Below are 19,709 nucleotides of genomic sequence, written 5' to 3'. Positions count from 1 at the left end.
AGCACACACTTAGAACGCATAGTAGCTGCTCAAAGATGCACCCTGTCATAATCATCAGTACAACAGTTGTTTCACAGATTACATGAGATAAATTCCTAGAAGTGGAATTTCAGCAGCAGATGGAATGTTCATTGATGAGTTTTGATAAATAGTTCTAAAGTGCCTTCCTTGGAGGTTTAAATTCCAGCTGTGTATCAGAGTGCTTGCTTCCCCAAACCGTCACCAACAGTTTTACCAAATTTTTTGATACTTGACAATTTGATGAAAAATGGTACCTTACTATAGTTTTAATAATTTGCAATTACTTTGATGCGAGGTTGAGATTTTTTCATGCGGAAGCATATGATTTCCTTTATCTGGTGAACTGTTTATATTCCTTATTTATTGTTCTATCTGGTTGTCTTTACTATTGATTCCAAGACCTACTTACATATCTAATAAATTCCTTACACGAGCAGGAAGTATTTTCCCCAGGATGCTGTTTTTTTTTTTTTTTTTTTTGTAAAGACTTTATTTTTAACTAATTTCTATACCCAACAGGAGGCTTGAACTTACAACCCCGAGATTAACAGTTGCATGTTCTTCCAACTGAGCCAGCCAGGTGTCCCCATGATGCTGTTTTGACTCTTTATAGTACAATTTTCCTTGCCCCCAAAATGTTTTTTGTGTGGACTAAATTTTGTGCCATAGATCATAAAAATATTCTTTTAAAGAATCTTCTAAAATTTTAAACAACAAAAAAGTTAAAAAAAAAATCTGAGTTGCTTGGAATGTATCTAATTTTAAGTTGTGAGGTAGGGATCTAACTTTGTTTCTATAGGTAAGTAGTCCTGACCCTCTCTCTCTCTCTCTCTCTCTTTCTCTCTCTCGATGTAATGTAATTTATTACATTAGCTGATGTCTCATCACTGATGCAAAATGCCACATAAATTCCCATAAATATTTGGGCTTAGTTTTGCATTTTCTATTGTATTCCACCACTCTGTCTATTCATATGTCAGTACCCATTTTATTACAGTTTATAAGTTTTAATTTCTGGTGGGGCTAGTCTTCCCTGATTTTCTTTTTCAGAAATATTTCAGTTATTCCTGCTTATTTTTCCACACAAGTTTAGAATGAGCCTGCCTGATTCTGAAAACTCCTGTTGGTTATTTGTATGGGCTCATGTTGAGAGAGATTTATCATCTTTATAATGTCAAATCATCCTAGGGAAGAAATGGATGTACATTTCTAATTATTTCTTTGAATTTTCTTTTAGGTCTCTCAGTAGGATTTTATAATTTTTCTTCATAAAGACCTTCTACATTTCTTGTTACGTTGTAGGCACTGCATTTGTGAAAGTGATCTTCTAAAGGTAGTTGCTGCCACTTGGATCTCATTGTGTTGATTGTATCCACTTTATTATCTTCTTTTATTATCTATGGCAGTTTTCCCAGTTGATTCTCTTGCAGATCACACCATCTTTTAAATAATGATACATCTTACCACCTCCTTTCCAATATATTCTTTCTCTTGACTAATTGTATGACCTAGGACTTCCAGAACAATGTTAAATTATAGTTACCAGACTAGATGCATGCTTAGTTTTTGAATTTACTTTAAAATAAGGTAGTTTTTATCAAGTTAAGGAAGTGCCCATCTATTTAAATAAATTTTAAATCAGAACAATGTTGAATTTAATAAAAATGTCTCTTAGGCATCTATGGAGATGACCATATATTTCTTTTGATCTTTTGATATGCAGAAGCAAATTAAATTTCCCCAAATTTGAACCACCTTGCTTTCATGAAATAAATCTTACCTGGTCATAGTGTATTAACATTTTAACACACTGTAAGTTTCTGTTATTTTATTTAGCATTTTTGCATTGGCGTTCAGAAATGAGATTGATCAGGAATTTATTATGTTCTACCTTTGTCATGTTTTTGATGTAAATCTGTGTTCATTTCAAAAACGGTTTTGTAATGCACTAGAGTATTTTCAAGTATTTTGAATGGTATTAGAATGATCTGTTCCTCTAATTATTAGAATGAAACTTTCTTATAATTTCTCTGTGAAACCTTCTTAGTCTGGTGGCTTTTGGTAGGTTAGTTCTGGGACAGCGTCCTCTATTTCTTCTATAATAATTCATTTGTATAGACTTTCTTCAGTTTTCATAATTTTATTTTCCTCAAAATCACCTACTTTCAAATTTATTTACACAGAATTCAGTAAAGAAGTCTTTTGTCCTTTTGATTTATTCTTTACCTGTGATTACTTCTACTTAAAATATTTGTGTTTTTTCTTTTCTTGCTTGATTAAACTAATCATTACCTATTCTGTTGCTACTTGTTTTAACATGGGAGTCAAGAGGGCAAAAAAGCCTTTAAGACCAAAAGAATCAAGTTCTGGTGCCAGAAATAGGTGTCCTGTGGCAGAAAGCTGGCTTAAGGCCAGGTGGAAAGCCACTAACACCTCTATCTCCTCATCAGGTAGGGCTTGAAAGGATGCTTGGAAGAAAAATGTCACCATCACCACCACCTCCATTACCCTCACTTCCACAGCTTTTCACAGTGTTCAAAGCACAGTCACATGTACCTGTCTCATTTGGTCCTAATAAAAAGTAAGCATGTAGCATTACCCCTGGTAGGTGAACAACGGAAAAAGGCTCGATCAAAGGAAAACCACTCTCTGGGAGGCGTCAGGAGACTTGGCTCCATCTGGTCAGGTCTCTGCCCTCCAGGGCCTCACAGCCCACACCCCCAACATGAGGAGGTCAGATCAGCACATCATATGACAGAAGGTCTCTTCAGACTTCAAAACAACTGCAAAGTGCAGAGGACTAGTGTGGGTAGCACCCTGAGCACACTGGTTGAATAAGTATAAAACCTGAAATCACCTTGACAGCGGGGGGACTATTTCTTTCACACAGGGCCTTACCATCCTTTGAATCAACATGCATTGTTTTGAGGAGAATGACTAATACAAAAGCAAGCCTGACTACAGACTCTGAGACAACAGCAAATGGTGACTGAGTCCACTTTTCCCCTACTTTTCCCCCCTCAGGGAAATGTGCCTCAGAGCCCTACTCTCTGTCCAGTAATTCCACTTCTGGGAAGTATCCTGTGGTAACAGTCATGGGTGTGCTCAAAGATTAATTTACAATCACAAAACACTGGACACAAACTACAAGTCTACACTTAAGGGTCTGGTCAAGTAAATCATGGTGCATTCACAACCTGGGAACCTGGACAATCAGCAAGTCTTTGCTTCAGAGGACTATTTATTAAAATGGATGCAAGGTCAAGATACAGGAACAGGTGGGGAAAAAGACCGGAGATACAGATACCAAAATGTTAACAGTAATTATATCTGAGAGACTAGATTAAGGGTAATGTTTATATCCTTCTTTGGGTTTTTACTATTCAAAAATGTGTATAAAAGGGCAAAATGAAACAAAAAAAAATCAGTCCAACTTCTCTCCCTGGTTTCTTCAATGCCCCACCAACAATGAGGCAGAACTGGCCGTGTGGACACACAGGCCCTGTGAAGGTGCCCTTGCCTTCCAGCCTGTCACAGGCTCCTCCCAGCCCACCTTCTGCATGAGTCAAATGTGCATAAGGGCTCTGTAGGAAGCACAGGGCTTTGAGCCTGGTGGGAAGCTGGGCTCTACTCCCCCATTTCCAGATTCTAGGGGTCAGATTGACCCAAGAGCCTGTGAAGACCCTGATTATGAAAGTGCTAACTGGTGAAAGGAGAAAGGAAGAACTCCCCAGATAAAGCCACAGAAAGCTCGGTGAGTGAATAAGTACCCGGTGTCCAGCTGTGCTATGCAGAGAGGTGTGATTCTTCTGCGACCATCTGCAGTCCGAGTCTCAACTTGTTTCTTCAAAAGATTCTGGCAAAATAGAGTGACATATATGAATGGAAAAGTTTCTCCCAAGCACCTCCACATATAAAAAAATAAGGCTTCTAAGGAAATGAATTCTAACTTCCTTTTCTATGGCCTTCTGGTCCAACTAAACTCAGCCACTGAGCAAGCATTTTTGTCAGGGTGAGCATTCAACTTCCTGCACTGTAAAGCAGCAATGACAGAAAGCTCCCAGTTGAACTGGCTTCAGTACCTTGCTCTCATCACCTGCACAGCAGGCCTGGCCAGGTTTCCTAGGCAGTGAGCATATGCCAGTCTGGCCACTCTCAATCAGCAGCCGAGGGAACAAACAAATGAAACCTGTATCCGTGAGCCACTCTTGTCTCTAAGTTGTGATTTGCAAATCTTCTTTCATCAGAATCATTTCTTCTACTGAAGGCTCATAAAACCAAAGGTTCCCAGTCACACATTGTGTCCAAATTACAGATTTGTTGCCCTGTATAGGTCCTGGAGATCATTTAAGTTCCCCAGGTGATCCTGACGTTTCCTGCTCTGTTCCTGCCCCATCTCCACCCCCTCCCCCAGTGAGACATGGGCTTCCAGAGGAAGAAGGGGGAACCCATTGATATATCCTAAGGACAGAACCTGACACCCACTGTTCTCAGTATCTAAAATTTCCTAAAAAGGCTAGAAGTGAGGTTTGGAAGCTCCTATAAGAAATGATATCCTCTACAGAGGCCTTTGATAAAGTGCCTTAGGCCCCATTACTACCTCATGCAGCTGATGGCAATGGGGCCAAGTGGCCCCAAACTGGCTTACCCCTGGGTCCTGTTCTAGGCACAGCATACACCTGCTTACCGAATTGTGTCTGTGCTATGTTCAGACTGCTTGTTCCCCCTGCTCTGTCCCTGGGTGTGTACCCATGTCCTCAGGGCTATGGGGATGAGCCCTCACCTTCCTAATGTCTTCTAGACTCTCCCCATTGACAACGCCAGCAACTGAGGTAGCTGAACTTGTCTCTCTGGCCGAGGCACTCTTGTGGTCCAGCTGCTGTTGTTGCTGCCTGCGCTGGTATTTGAGCATCTCTGGGTTCTCGATGACAGCTGTGGAGAGCTGGGCCTCAGTCATGATGGCCAAGCTCTTGCCATATGTAGACTGGTGAATGCGGCTCTAGGGGAAGCAGAAAGAAGTGCAACAGACCAGCTGTGAGCAGCAACGTGGTGGCTAGTGCCCACCAGTGGGTGAGTTGCGTGTTGACTCCCCTGGTTCTGAGAATGGAAAGGGTCTTGGGCAGTGGTCCCAGGTTCTTAAATCACCCCAAGTACCCCAAACACTTTTTGGGAATCAGACACTGAAGTTCAGAGCCTTCTCACACCATTCTTGTTTGCTGTCATCAGTTCCATGTGAATGGAAGTTACCATGGGGCTGCTAACAGTATCTAAGAGTAAGGGAATGTCTGGCATAGCAAACCTGGGGAAATCTTTCTCTGCCTCTCCTGTCCCCCAACATGTCCTGACCCTTCTGAGCAGGGTCCCTCCCTTCACCTTCCTAGGTCTCATTAATTCAATGCCACAACAAGCCGGACAGGACCCCATGTTGGCAGGGATAGCATCCCCAGCACGTTAGAGTGATTAGTGTGATGAAGAGTAGACTCATAAGGAAGGCCTAATGACCAACACGGAGGCCAGCAGGACATATGCCTCACAGCAGAGGATGCTGGGCAGGGGGAGGTCACGCCTTGGGATTTGTTTCTGCAGGGCCTGGTGTGTTGTGTGTGGCTGGGAACTTCCCTCCTTTGCTACCTGTCCCTTCTGCCCTCAATCCCTCCCCTGGAATCTGGAGGAGAATTCAGAGTTTGGCAGATGTTTACCTGTGTGTCTCAAACATGGGGTCCCTGCCTGCCATTTGGGAAAAGGTAAGCTAGATGGCGTTATTTTGTAGCCCTCCCTGCCAGTGCCCTCCACCGGACTCTCCAAGGGGGAGGAGAGTGCATAGGGATCCCAGGTTACCTGATGACAGTGACAAGGCAGAAAGACCTGAAGCCACTGAGACACTCATCCCTTCATTGGCAAGTGACTCTTGGGGTGCCAGGCCATTTTAGGTGCTGTCATCAAGGCAGACCCCTATGCCCAAGGGGTTTACTTCATAGCATGAAGTCCACACAGTAGCTTATGAGGGAGCCTCTACCAGTAATTGCAGCTCAAAGGGGAGAGCTGCCCACCTGCTCTGGGCTTTCACAAGGCTCCTTTCAGACAAATGAATACATTCCACTGAGTGGTGGCAAAGGCCCATCTGTAGAAATGTCTGCCTTCTAAGTCTATGGTCCATAAAGCAGGGCCTTTCCTAAAGTCCTTGAAGAAGGGCACATGGGTCACCCTGTCCTGGGCAGAGAGCACAGAGGGGAGGAAGCCTATGGGCCTGGCCCATGGTTCTGTTCTCATACTTAAGGGTTGTGTATGGTCTTGGCGAAGAGTCACACTATTTTCCGAGGCTTAGTTACCTTGTTGATAAAATGAATGAGCCTTGCCTTGAAGGGTTTTATAGAATCCAAATGAAATAATACATGCAAAATACATAGCCCAGAGTCTGGCGTGCAGCAAGTGCTAAGAAACCATCAATGTTACTGCTCTATGGCAACTATGTTTGTATGACACAATGGGGAAAGGGACGTGAGCAGGAACCCTTAGGAGTCACTCTTGCTATCTCCCACATGTGAAAACATCCCAGTGTGTGGCTAATTATCACCTCAAGAACAGATGCCCAAAGTTGTTTTATTCTTAGTTCCAAAACTGATTTCTGACATGAATGAGAGCCTCATCTTTATTTAATCTATTAAATTAAATGTAAAATGTTCATTTTACATTTACATTAAAATGTAAAAAAAAAAAAAAAAAAAAAAATTACCATCTGTACGAGACAAATACCCAAGAATACTTTAAGAAACAATGTGTCTGTGTATGTCCTAAGGAGAGGGTCCAATCGAAGGGGCTGTGGTGGCCATTTCTGTGGCCCAAGAGCAAGCGCAGCACTCAGGCTACCAGTTGGAGGTGTACTGTTCTCCTACCTTCTCCTCCTCGCTCAGGGGGTCTCCAAGCTCATCCTGGGAGAAATCTAGAAACGCCACAGAGCCATCCATGGAGCACACCAAGATGCCCAGCCCATTCAGAGTCCTGAAAAAGGTGGCTATTAGCAGTCTGGGAGCAAGTCCCTATGGGGCTTAACCACACCTCCAAGGCTGGACCGGGAGGGTAGCATGCAGGGTTCTTCTCAGATGCCAGAAACCCCTTGTTACCTTCTATGGCATTCTTTGGTAGGGTGGGGGCAGGGGAGACAATCACACTGCAGAAGGTTCTGGTGCCCTTTAGTTCTTTGCACATGTACAAAGTATCTCTCACCATGTATTCCGTAAGAATTTCACTTTTATTTATTTTGAAACCATGTTTTAAAAAAACATGAAGGAATATACATCTAAATGAGGTCATTGAGAAGCAACAAATGTGTCTTCATACTTATGCTAATCTGGTTCATGCAATGACAGAGTGAAGTAAAACCAGGATCACAGCACTTTTTCCCCAAATGTCAGTTTGCCTGAGGAAGTATTTTCCAGGGGCAAATGCCAACAAAGCAGGAAGCACAGCAGCTGACACTCTCCCAATGTCAGGCCCAAGCTGCCCTTTCTTGAATCATCTGCTCTGGCTACCACACCTGGGGAGGGGGGTGGCCCTGGCTGCCTGACCCCAGTCACATCTGGAAGGCCTCATGTTCCTGTGTGTAGCTTCTCTTTTCCTAGCCTGTGCACTGTAATAAGAATCCATCTTACCAGGAAATATCCATGATGGATTTGTCGAATAGCTCATGGATGACAACCAAAGGCCGTTTCAGACACGTGAGCTGGAAGGAAAGAAGCAGCAAAGGTTAATGTAATGAACAAAAACTGTTTTTTGTGCACTCAGTTCTGTTAATACCAACAGTTCTAGAAGCTTGGTCTGAGTTTTTGTTGACATACAAGGCATATTCAACTCTATTCAAACAGCAACCAGCAAGATCCAAACCTGTGCAAACCAAAACCTGACATTTTAGTGTGGTCTCTGTCTGAAGGGCTCGCTGTAGTCTGGCTGGGGAGATGGCTTCATAAATGGACAATCTAGAAGGGAGAATGGGGTTCCAGAAAGGCCATGACCTGAGCAGAAGTTTACAAGCAAGGGATGGGATGCCAAGGCCTGGGCAGAAGACGAGGCAGCAAAAGTAGTGCCCAGGACAGGAAAACAGCCTCAGAGAAGCCAGCACATCTCCTCTTGGCCCAAGGAGTTCTGGTACATATGTATGCAAAGCTGGGTGTAACCGGTTACATACATTACACGGGCTCATTCTACAAAGTATGTGCAGATAGTTCAGAAACACCAAAAACAGTTTAAGTTGCCCTGAATCCAGATCTAAAGTTAACCACTATTAACACTTGGATGAGTTATTTTCTTTCGGTCTTTCTTGTGCAAATATTTTATTCTTTGGCACATAACTTTTTTATTTAATACATTATGTCATTAAACACCCTGTAAAAACCTGTCTTTGATGACTGCACAAGATTCACCACATGCACACTTATATCTAGTCACTCAAAGTTTGGGCTATGTGCTGTCTCCCTGTTCCCACAGCTCATATACTAGTGTCTGGCCACCCTGCTGACAAGGTCCTGGGGCCACAGTGCGGTGGGTGGGAGGGAACACCTTTTGCATGGCTCCCATCAAGTGCTGCTTCTATAGGGGAAGAGTTGCTGTGGCCACCCTAGTCCTGAGGAAAGGGAGTCTGAACTACTTGGAATCCACAAGAAGACTCTTGTCCTTACTCTAATTCCACTTCCAGAAAAAAATAGCACTGTCTCTCCTCCCAAAAATGTGCCTACAGACCACTCAGAAATCTGGAACCTTTATGAACATCTGACCTCAGCATTCTAAGAAAATGAATATATGATCAGTGATGTTTTGGGTAAAGCACCACAAATGAAACTCCAGGCCAGAAGGAGCCCAGGAAGAACACGCCTGGAACTACCTATGGTAGGGTTCAGGTTCTGAAATGTCACATGAATACGGGCCTAAAAAAAAAAAATCAGTGTACACACAGCAATCAATTTCTCTGTGACAAAGAACTGTAATAAATGCTGCCAGAGGATAACCTTCAAGTCTACAACTATAAGTCCACTCTGCTTACAGGGAACTTGTAATTAGTTAGCAATAAACTAATGCTAAATTAGCTAAATGTTAATGCTAAATGCAACAACACACATGCATCTCAATATTATGCCAAGTGAAAGCAATGCAGGACATAAAAAGTAAACACTGCACAACTCATCAATGTGACAGACATTGTTGGAGTGGCTGCCTTGGCCAAGGGGTGTTGGGAAGTGGGTTCTTGACTGGGCAGGGATGAGGGGTTCTGGGGTGGTGGTTACACTGGTGTAAACATGTATGACAATGCATTGACCTGTATACTTCAGGTGAATACATTTGCTGTAGGTTATATAAGGATACAAAGTTTTTCTAAAAGGAAGCAAACATAGCATGCCAACTGAAGGTATTCCCTGAATCTGGACATAAGAGTTGCTCTGACTGGGGCTCAGGGTGGCCTCTCCTAGCTCGCCCCAAGCCTAGTCTTCAGCACTTCCTTCCTCCTGGGGTAATGAGAGGGCCTGACCCCATATCTGGGGCGGAAACACACACTGAGCACCACTGAAAGTGGGGGGTAGGGGAGTCACTCCAAGCTTCTGGGCTCTGCCTCCTTCACCAGTTCCTTCTCCTTTGCCCTGCAGGAGCCACAAAAGGTCTTGGTGGGGGAGGTGGGGAGGGAAGGAGTGGGGGCTCACCCAGACAGAGAGAGAACGGTCCTTGCTGCCAACAGCACAGCAGCAATATGGGCAGCTGGGCTTTGCAGAACTCCCATTCTTCTGCTTCTTTTTGAAGATTTTTGGGTTGAATTTCTAAACCAAATAACAAATGTTAAAATAATTAATCAAGCATCAAGCACAAACCCTATGCCCAGTATCAGAAATATAGCACAATACCAGTCTATTGGTGGGAAACCCACACTGACATTCTCCCAGCCCCAGGCACTCAGCATACTTTATTTCATCTTCATAACTACCCACGAGGCATTTTGCTGAGGATGAAATGGAGTCTCAGAGAGGCCAGGAAACATGGGCTAAGTCACCCAATGAGTAAGTGGTGAGACAAGGATTTGAGGCTGGCTCTACCAACTCTCCATTTCTGGGCTTGCAGCCAGGTTGATGGCATGGGAGCTACTGAAGCTTGCTCTCTGAATTCCTCCTGGCCTGGGCAAGGCCAGTTCCAGGACGTGGCTTTAGGGATAAAGTCCTGACAGAGGTCAATGGGACTGTCAGATGTCTACTCCATTAATCCCTTCCCCTTCACTGTAGTTGTTGCTCGGAGTCAAAACTAGCAGATGCTGATCAGCCCCGCATGATCTCACTTGGCCAGGACAATGGCTAAGTCACACTAAAGTGCACTCTGGGGGTTATCCTCAGTGTAACCTGGGTGCTGCTTTTGGCAAGGCTGGAAGCACACAGAGAGCTCCCTGCCACATTCCTGAATTGAAAGGGTGGGAACTCTAGAGTCAGAGCTGGAATCCCCACGCCAGGACAAATGAGGAGGAAAGGTGGCTCCGGGGAGCCTGATGTCAGCTGGCCTGGCCCAGAGGGGTTCTAATCCCAGAGGCTAGGCAAGAATAGCCAGGTGCACAGAGACCAGAAACATAGAACCTGGAGGTGTGCATCCTGGGCTTGAGTCTTGGCTACCCTGGGTTGGCTGAGAGGCCTCAACACCATGATCTCACAAAACTACTCTTAAACAGTGCCTGTGAGGACCACTTGACAGAGTCATGTGGAAGCACCGTGCTAACCCGAAGCAGTGATTTTTCAAACATTTTAGTAACAAGGGCCTGGCTTTGAACAAAGTCCTACATGGGCTCTAATACAAAAAAAAAATTAAAGAAGTAATATTTTATTTGTATAAAAGTTATAAATATTTTAAACTACAATATATAGTATTTATCATGAATTTAAACAATGGTAAGGATGAGCCCATTTTAAGGAATACAAAAAAACTGAGATCAGAGTCCTGGATGATCCTTCACTTTTACCAACCTTTAGCCCACCAACTTATTTTCTTTGTTTTGGTTGCCCAGTGCTGAGAAAATCCTCGTTAATAGTAGCCCGCATCTGCTGGCTCCCATGTCGACTGGGCGGGGCAACTCCAGACTCAGGTGATCCACAGCACAGCCTCATAGCTATGACTGTCCAGTGCTGGGGTGCAGGAACATGTGCTCAACAGGCACACGGACTGCACCTGTGCTCCCGAGTCTGGCTCGTGGGGCACTTGTCAGGACCAGTATGCTTGAGCACCGTGACCTGACCCAAATGTGTAAAAAGGCGAGTGTGGAGCTACAGTGTTCCCAATCACAGATTGATTTTGGTGGTACTCATTAAAACATGTGAATATATATTGTTTTGTAAAATCACTTCAAAAACTGTGAAACGTAAGTATTTAAAATGAAACAAGGATGTGGCATGTGCTGACTCTCAGAGCCCACCACCACAGTCCCACATTTGACCCAGCCTTGAGGCAAGGCACCTCCCAGGCTGAGGCTAAGCACACTCACAACAACAGTCACAGCTTTCCGGTGCCCGACAAAGTCCATGTTGGTCTTCCAGCCCTCCCGTTCAATGATCTGGGCAGTGGGGCCAGAGTTGTTCATGGCGTGGGCAGACACCAGGTAGTGACCGTCAGGTGACCAGCTGAGCCGCAACACATGGGTTGTCCCTCCACACTGAAAGAAACATCTGCAGTTGGAAGGAGCTCAAAGCCAATTGTGTGACCAACACTGTGGCCTCAAGAATAGAGGTGAATTCTGATTTATAAATGTATGATAGCAGAGCATGTACCCAAGTTTCTGGCTACATGAATAGCTGTAACTCCAGTCTCTCCAGATGATGTAACAAAAAAGGTGCTGTTAGATGAGACTGGGAGCTGCAGCATCCTACACTCCCCTATGGGAGCTGAACACCACACAGTGGCATAGGCCTCAGGGGATCTGCAGGACAGCCACCTCTTTTAACTCTCAATTCTGCATGGGTCAAATCTATCTGGTCACCGACCTCTTTCTTCTGCCCAGCATGTTAACCCTACCACATGAGGTCTGCAGAACATTCACTTCCGTGGAAGAAGAGTCCTATGGACCCTCAGGAGCCAGTCTCTGTGAGGCAGCCAGTAACCATGAGCCACTATGTGCTCTCTTGAGCCTGCCTCCTCAACTGAAGCCTGGTGGTGTTACTAGCAAAGGGGAAGAGCTTCATAAAGTCCATATAAACTATAAAACACATAGCAGAAAGGCACGGTTTACCTGACCTGGTCTAGGGCTGAAACAAGACATCTTTCCACATTATTACTGCAAAGTAAGATGATATGGGCCATAAAACCAGCCCCCTAAAGCTCAAGGTTGGCTTAGGGCAGTTTTAAAGACTTAAGAGTCAAGATCTTGGCCTCATAGCCCCAGAAGAGGGCAGGACAAGGTGGGGCCTGAATGCAGTGACACATCTGCCTCAACTTCCAGCTGGGTCACAGACCCAGGCAGGACAGGCTGACCCCTGAGGCTGAGGAGTCCTGTCTGCTCCCACTGGGACTCCAAACACCCCTGCCCACCTTCCATAACTGCCCACAGGAGCCTCGCTAGTGGGACCCCACTACTAGTCACTGGAACCCTGAGGAGGAGCCCCAGAAGGCATGAAGGCCCATGTCCCCTGTTCCAGACTATAGCCAAGAAGGGCAAGATTAAGTAGGGTGAATAACAGTGCTAATGTGGTGCTGTTGGTTTGGGGAAAACGGAATACATGATTTCTACCTTCCTTCTACAGCCAGCCCTGAACCGTGGGGGAACGTCTATTCCTCCTGCAAAACTTTGCTCACAGCCCTCACTCTGAGAAGCCTTCCCTGATGCGATCACTCCTCCTGGGCTATTTCTGCACATTCTGAACAACTCCACCACCATGCTCACAACTGATGTGAAAGTCTATCTTTCCCACGAGGCTCTAAGCTTCAAGGGAAAGACTCCATCTTAGTCCACTTTCATTTCATTTACCTAACACTGCCCTTCTCACAGTAGGCACTTAAGATCTGATTCCATATGAAATGAGAACCCAAATAAAGGAAGAGACAGTAAAATACTTTACAAGGCACTGCAGTTCAACCTCTAGACATTGTGCACACTGTACTCATAACGCTAGCCTAGAAAGATGTTGGATGGCCTGCAGAGTGCAAGTCAGTGAGCAAAGCCACAGCACAGTTAGGAAAAATAAAAGAGAGGGTCTCCTCCACCTGTGTGGCACAATGGTGAGGGAGCATTGCTAAGGGGTTTTCTTCAGCCTTTTCTCACTTCAAAGTTGGACATTTAATACCATCTGAGAAATGAAAGATTTTCATCATCTGACTCTTTGGGGCAGAGGGCCTGCCCCAGAGAACCCTGACCAGTCTGCTCAGGCCCTGGAACTCCGCATTCACCCATGAGGTCTGGACCCCAGCCAGTTCCTCCTCTGTGCACTGAGGCCAGTGGGGGCTGATGGACCAAGCTCCTTGGGCTGGATCCTTACCTCATCAAAAGGTTTGGTGATGCTGGTCTCCAACTGCCAGTCCAGCGTTCTCCACACCTTCAGGCTGCGGTCGTCAGCTTGAGAGGCAATGTATTTACCAACAGGGTCCCAGGTCAACCCCTTTACCAAGCCAGAATGGCCTCTCAGAGTAGCGAGAATTTCTGTGGAGAAAAAGAGATTGGAAAGGTATTAGCTAGGGGAAAATGATGAGTCTGTCTAAACATGAGCTGCAATCCATGGGCTATGGAATGGTTAGCCAAGAGAAGGGATCTCAGGAGTCTACCTTCGTCAGCTCCCACCCCTGGGCACAAGCAGAAGAGCCCCCTAATCTGATCTCTATCAAGGCAAAGCAACTTGAAGGAAGGACTGCACCCAGGAGGCAGGCACGATGCATGAGCCCCCTAAAGGGCAGGCAAGGAGGGACACAGGCTTGGGCCAGAGGCAAATTCTGCCTCTTGGACTTGTCTGCAGTTGGTAGCTCTGCCAGTGGTTTCCCTTTCTGAACAGAAGGTCATGCCCACCTGGGCTCTGACATCAGCATTTCTGATGTGAACCTCCCTGGCAGCTCCCCCCATAAGGAGCTGGCCTGACAGCTCAGGGGAAAGGGCACTGTGCTAAAAGTCCTTTGTAAGTCATCACTGAGACACAAGGTGTGTGGGATGGCACATCCTAGGGATCTATAATCTAAATACTACTCCAGCACTCCATGACCAGGATGAAAATGGACCTACACATCTTGGTAGCTTATAAAGAGAGAAAATGACTTGGATCAAGGTCACGGGGGATGCTTCTTAGCCCATGAAGAAAACATATTCCAGATACTAGCAGAAAGAGGATATGTATCTTACCAGTTATAATCTGCAGTGATATGCCAGGTTATGCCATCTGTTGTGACTTTAAACACATTAATAAGAAAAATAATCTTTTGCAAAACTGGATTTGTTAGCCTGTATGTGCTCAAAGGCTTCAGAGAGTAGATGGCAACTGAGCGAAGGCTGGACCCCAGTGGCGGGAAGCCATACCCTCAAGGGCATATGTGTATGTGGGGGTGCCAGGTGCCCAAGTACATGCGATGCCATCCTATCAGCCTCATGATCTGCAGCACATCCATGCTAGCACTCATTTACAATTTTCTTTAACATAAACCTCTTTTAAAACCTTAAACAAATGTCAATGATGCAGAACAAAAGAACGGAGTCTCTGACAAGACAATGTGAATCCTCATCCACTATGAGACACTTGTTGCCACCAGCCTAAGGAGACCAAGAGCCCACGCTGCTCCAGATGAGCGGCCCATTTCTGCCACCACCCAGTCAGAGGCCCAGACCTGGGAACTTCACAGCGTTCCAGATGACGACAGTGTTATCCACGCTGCACGAGGCCAGCCAGGCATCATGGGGAGACCACGCTACATCCATTACATCTGGAAGACAGAGGGCTGGTAGTGAGTCTCTTACCTGGTGCACAGACTTGACTAGGGGGGCACTCAGCAACGCCTGTCTGCCAAGTGGGCCAGTACCCCTAGCATTCCATGTCTGAGGAAACTTGAGATCATAACTAGACTATTTCTTAAAAACCAATCTGCAAAACTTCCCCACTAATGTTTTTGAATTGGTCATGACATTTGAAGCATCCAAGTGACCTCAATCACCCCTTTGACAGATGAGGCAACTGAGGATCATAGCTGAGAGGTTGGGGCTACGTAGAAGAACCCTGGCTCTGATACCTGCTGGGTCTGTGGCCTCAGGCTCACTAAGCTTGCTTCTCTGATCCCAATTGGGCCTGAGAGCCCTTTGAGCACTACAGGTACAGCACCTGGCAGAATGTCTGGCACACAGCACTCAATAGGTACCAAATGAGTGGGACCATCTTCAGGCCCTTTGCACGAACCAGACCTCATCTCCAAGATCCTGCCAGAGCATCCCTCCCCTACAGAGCCCCCAAACACAATTATTCATATTCACTTCTTTTGTAACTCAGTTTTCTCATGTGTAAAATGCAGATTAAAAAACAAAAAACAAAAAACAAAGCTCAGAGGGTTATTACAAGGATTAAATGTGAAAAAGTGCTGTAGCACGGTGCCAGGCACACACCAAGGCATTGATATAGATCAGCTGTGACAGTGACAATGACCAGGCCCATCTCACCATCCAGGTGTGACTTTTTTCTAACCTCTGTGCCTGGTGCAGTGCTAGGTATGAGAATGGCTGGTGAGAGATGAAGAAACAGAAACACGGCATCAAGTTAACAGCTTTCTAGTCCTCTCCTCACAGGACTTTTTAAAATGTGTAAGCAAAATATTCAAAAGTTCTATTTTGTTTTTTTCTATTTTTAAAAAAAATCTTCAGGGACAGCTTAATGCATTTTTTCCCACATGGTATTGTACTTGGTATTTCACACAGCATACACACTAGTGTGCTGCACTTAGTATTCCTTTTAATTAAAAAAAATGTTTATTTTGAGAGAGGAAGAGAGTGTGCATGAGAGAGGGGGAGGGGAGGGGGAGGGGAGGGGGAGGGAAGGAGGGAGGGAGGGAGGGAGGGAGGGAGGGAGGGAGGGAGGGAGGGAGAGAGAGAATCCCAACCAAGCTCCACGCTGTCACAGCAGAGCCTGATGAGGGGCTCAATCTCCTGAACTGTGAGATCATGACCTGAGCCGAAATCAAGAGTCAGATGTTTAACTGACTGAGCCACCCAGCCACCCCACGCATTTAGTATTCTAATAGCCTATGTGATCCTGAGGGCTTCTCCTGTTTTGCTCTGCATTCTTTGTCTTTTTTTTATTTATTAAAAAAAAATTTTTTTTTAACGTTTATTTATTTTTGAGACAGAGAGAGACAGAGCATGAACAGGGGAGGGTCAGAGAGAGAGAGGGAGACACAGAATCTGAAACAGGCTCCAGGCTCTGAGCTGTCAGCACAGAGCCCGACGCGGGGCTTGAACTCACGGACCGTGAGATCGTGACCTGAGATGAAGTCAGACGCTTAACCGACTGAGCCACCCAGGCGCCCCTGCATCCTGTCTTTGAGAGCATTCACTACCATAAATAGACCTAATTTAACAATGAACTATAACTGGCTTCCAGGTTTTCATGCTAATGAACACACAGCCATATGCCACTCTCTACACTCTGGTTTATTTCTTGTGACTGATGTGGCAAAGTGGGACTCTGGGTAGAAGGCCTAAAGGTTTTCCTAAGTCTAGACTCTCTTAACCCTGTAGACTGCATTCCACAGACCTCTAGAACTTTACACTTTTATAAGCAGGATGTCCATCTCAAATTCTCTTATTAGCTTGAGGGTTATGATTTTTCCCTTCTAACTTATGAAGTACATTTTTATATTTTAACTTCACTTTGATTAGTAATGAAAGTGAAGATTTTTCACATGTTTGTCTAACAAAGTTGTCTTCTTAGACTATTTTCTTCCTTTCTTGTCTGTTGGGAGGTTTTTTGTGCAGCAGGTCTGACAAGCACAAATGTAGTGCCTATAAAAATGAGGAATAAGAACCTCCTCTAGGAGCTTCCAGGCCAGGAGGGGCAAATGTGTAAACATCAGAATTTCACTGCGGTACCTAAGTCTTAGAGCAGAGAAGTAGTCAGCTGAGAATTCCAGAAAGGAGATTTCATTTTCTTAGCAATTTTCATAGACTATTGATAATACAGGCATTAGCTGCAAATTCTATCAGTTTTAACTTCCTAACACCGCAGGCGATTTATGACGTAAAGTCTGTTATTCTCCTTAGTGATGTCTTTTATTGCCTGTTAACCTTCAAAAATATTCTCTCTGCTAGAGGTTTGATAAATATTCAATTCTTCTGCAACAATTCAATTGTTTTCTTCTGCTTTAATTATTTAGGATGTTTCTCTCTTTAATATCTGGAATTTATTTCAGTGCATGCTGTACTTAGTGAAGCTCTATATTACTCTCCCCTCATCCACAAACTGTATAATGGTTATTCTATCACTTGTGATAGAATCTCCATAATTGATAACTGATGCCTCCTTCACAATACATCAAGTTGTTAGGTACATGTACCTGATTTCAATGTTGGTTAAGTTTTGGTCCCAAACCCATGACATTTTAAATCACTGAAGCTTTGAATGTTTTCTTCCACAACCTTCCTTATAATTCCGAATGCCCTTCGGAGTCACTGCTAAGTTATGCTGTAAATCCACATAAGTGACATAATTTTCTCCCTAAACCCCTGTTTTGGAGTTTCAGTCTTCAGACTATACCACTCCCTCTCCTTCCCATTGCACATCTACATATATCTGACACCCTCCTGCACTTAAAGAGTTAAATTTCTGGTCACATGTCACTCCAGAAACTCTCATCATCATCCTTGCTGATTCTAGGAGGATAATCTTTTGTTTTGTTTTGACACAAGGCTCTTGGATCCTTAAACTTCACAGCCTCCTCCAGTGACCTTGGCTTCTACTACCTCAGGCACTCATTCCCAGTCATGCCCAGAGACCCTCCCTGACAGATCACTGCAACTCTTCCCTGGTCTCATTCCAACCCTCCCACACTCCTACCATCAACCCAGTGCTTCCAGCTCCCTCTCAACTCCAACAGGGCTTGCAGGTGCTATGGGCCTTCTGCTGTCTCCCTATTCGGATTAGAGTCCACCATAACCCTCTGCTCTTCTCCCGTGTTTTCACATGTGCCTGACAAAACCCAGCCTGGTTCAATCTAGCTATTTCCTCCCCTCCCCATCCCAGTCTTTCTTGAGCATCCTCCAATGAGTCTTCCACCCAACAACACCAAAACGAACAGCAGTAGCCAAGGCCATGGGCAGCCTCCATGCCATCAAGTCCAATGGTCAATATCCTCACCCTTACCTGACCCCCAGGCAACATGTGATGCACTGCTTAATCACTTTTCCTTCAAATGCTCTCTCCGCTGTCTTAAACTGGCCTCCTCTCCGACTCAGCCTGTTTCACTTGTTCCTCATCACCCCAAAGCCCAACCTCTACCCTTGGCCTCCAGTCCCACCTATGCTTCTCCCCTGTACTCAACTTTCACATATCAAAATGCCTATGCAGCAGGACACTTACACCCCTGCTAGACAATGCAAACCAAACATGCCCCAAAGCATTTCTAAACATTTCCCCCAGCAAACATTTCTGTCCCACCTACACACTTTCCATCAGGTGATGGCATATGCATCCTTACCACCCTCCAGGCCACAGTCAAGGAAGCCGTCCTGATTCCTTTGCTTATCTCACATACCCTACAACCCATCCACCAGGAACTCTGCCTCTGACTACCGCTCCTTGTGACTTCCACTGCTACAACCCAGGTCCACTGTCTCTCACCAAGATTATGTGAGCAGCCTCATCAGTGGTCTCTCTAGTGCCGTCCATAGTCCATGCAGCTGCCACAGGCCTTGCTTCTCTGCTCAAAGCCCTACTGAGCCTTCCCATCTCACTCAGAGAAGAGCCCCTCCTAATGGCCTAGAAGGCCTGTCCCTGCTTCCCTCCCCTGTTCACTCCTTGTGTCCTAGTTCTCTGAATACACCAAGCACACATCCACACTCCAAGGCTGTTGCCCTGGCTATTCCTTTAGCTTGGTAAGTTCTTTGGATGTGCACACAGTTGTCCCTTAACCTCTACCTGGTCTTCCCTTGCATGTCACCTTCTCAGTGAGGCCTCCTCGAGAACCTCGTCTTATTTTGTTCCCCAGCACTTAACTTCTAGTTTCTGACATGACTAGTTTATTGTCTGTCTCTTTTAAAAGAACGTAAACTCTCTGAGGGTTGAACAGTACTCAGAACATACTGGGTGCTCAATAAATATTTGTTAAAAGAATTTAGGAAAAAATTGTGTCTTTATTTTATTCAGTTTTTCCATTTATCAAGTGGTCATTTTATCTCTCTCAAAAAAGGTTTGTAGTTTAAGTCTTACAGACCTCATATATTTCTTGGTAAGATTATTCCTGGGTATTTACAACTTTTGTTCCTGCTGTATAAGAGTTCTCTTTTTATGATTAGATATTCTAATTTGCTATTACTAATGAAAGATGAATAATTAAAAATTTTCTTGGGGAGCCTGGATGGCTCAGTTGGTTAATGTCTGTCTTCGGCTCAGGTCATGATCTCAGGGTTTGTGAGTTCGAGTCCCGTGTCGGGCTCTGTGCTGACAGCTCAGAGCCTGGAGCCTGCTTCGGATTCTGTGTCTCCCTCTTTCTCTGACCCTCCCCTGCTC

At 45.0% G+C, this 19,709-nt stretch overlaps 1 protein-coding gene across 5 annotated transcripts in view; it reads right to left on the bottom strand.

Annotated features, from left to right (window-relative positions):
* The window catches only part of HIRA (histone cell cycle regulator), a 91,690-nt gene that overhangs the window by 42,956 nt on the left and 29,025 nt on the right, over window positions 1-19,709 (bottom strand). For all 5 annotated transcript variants that reach the window (XM_060612975.3, XM_060612976.3, XM_078435519.2 and 2 more), the window contains 8 exons: window positions 14,830-14,925; window positions 13,503-13,663; window positions 11,519-11,686; window positions 9,708-9,821; window positions 7,671-7,741; window positions 6,915-7,020; window positions 4,805-5,020; window positions 3,792-3,877 (listed from right to left, as the gene is read on the bottom strand). In XM_060612975.3, the coding sequence (XP_060468958.1) occupies window positions 3,792-3,877; window positions 4,805-5,020; window positions 6,915-7,020; window positions 7,671-7,741; window positions 9,708-9,821; window positions 11,519-11,686; window positions 13,503-13,663; window positions 14,830-14,925 (1,018 nt within the window). The remainder of the gene's footprint in view (window positions 1-3,791; window positions 3,878-4,804; window positions 5,021-6,914; window positions 7,021-7,670; window positions 7,742-9,707; window positions 9,822-11,518; window positions 11,687-13,502; window positions 13,664-14,829; window positions 14,926-19,709) is intronic.

The sequence above is a fragment of the Panthera onca genome, chromosome D3 (assembly GCF_046562875.1).
Source record: "Panthera onca isolate mPanOnc1 chromosome D3, mPanOnc1 haplotype 2, whole genome shotgun sequence".
NCBI lineage: Eukaryota > Metazoa > Chordata > Mammalia > Carnivora > Felidae > Panthera > Panthera onca.
The sequence above is the reverse complement of the archived record's forward strand: the minus strand, read 5'-3'. Positions and strand labels throughout refer to the sequence as shown.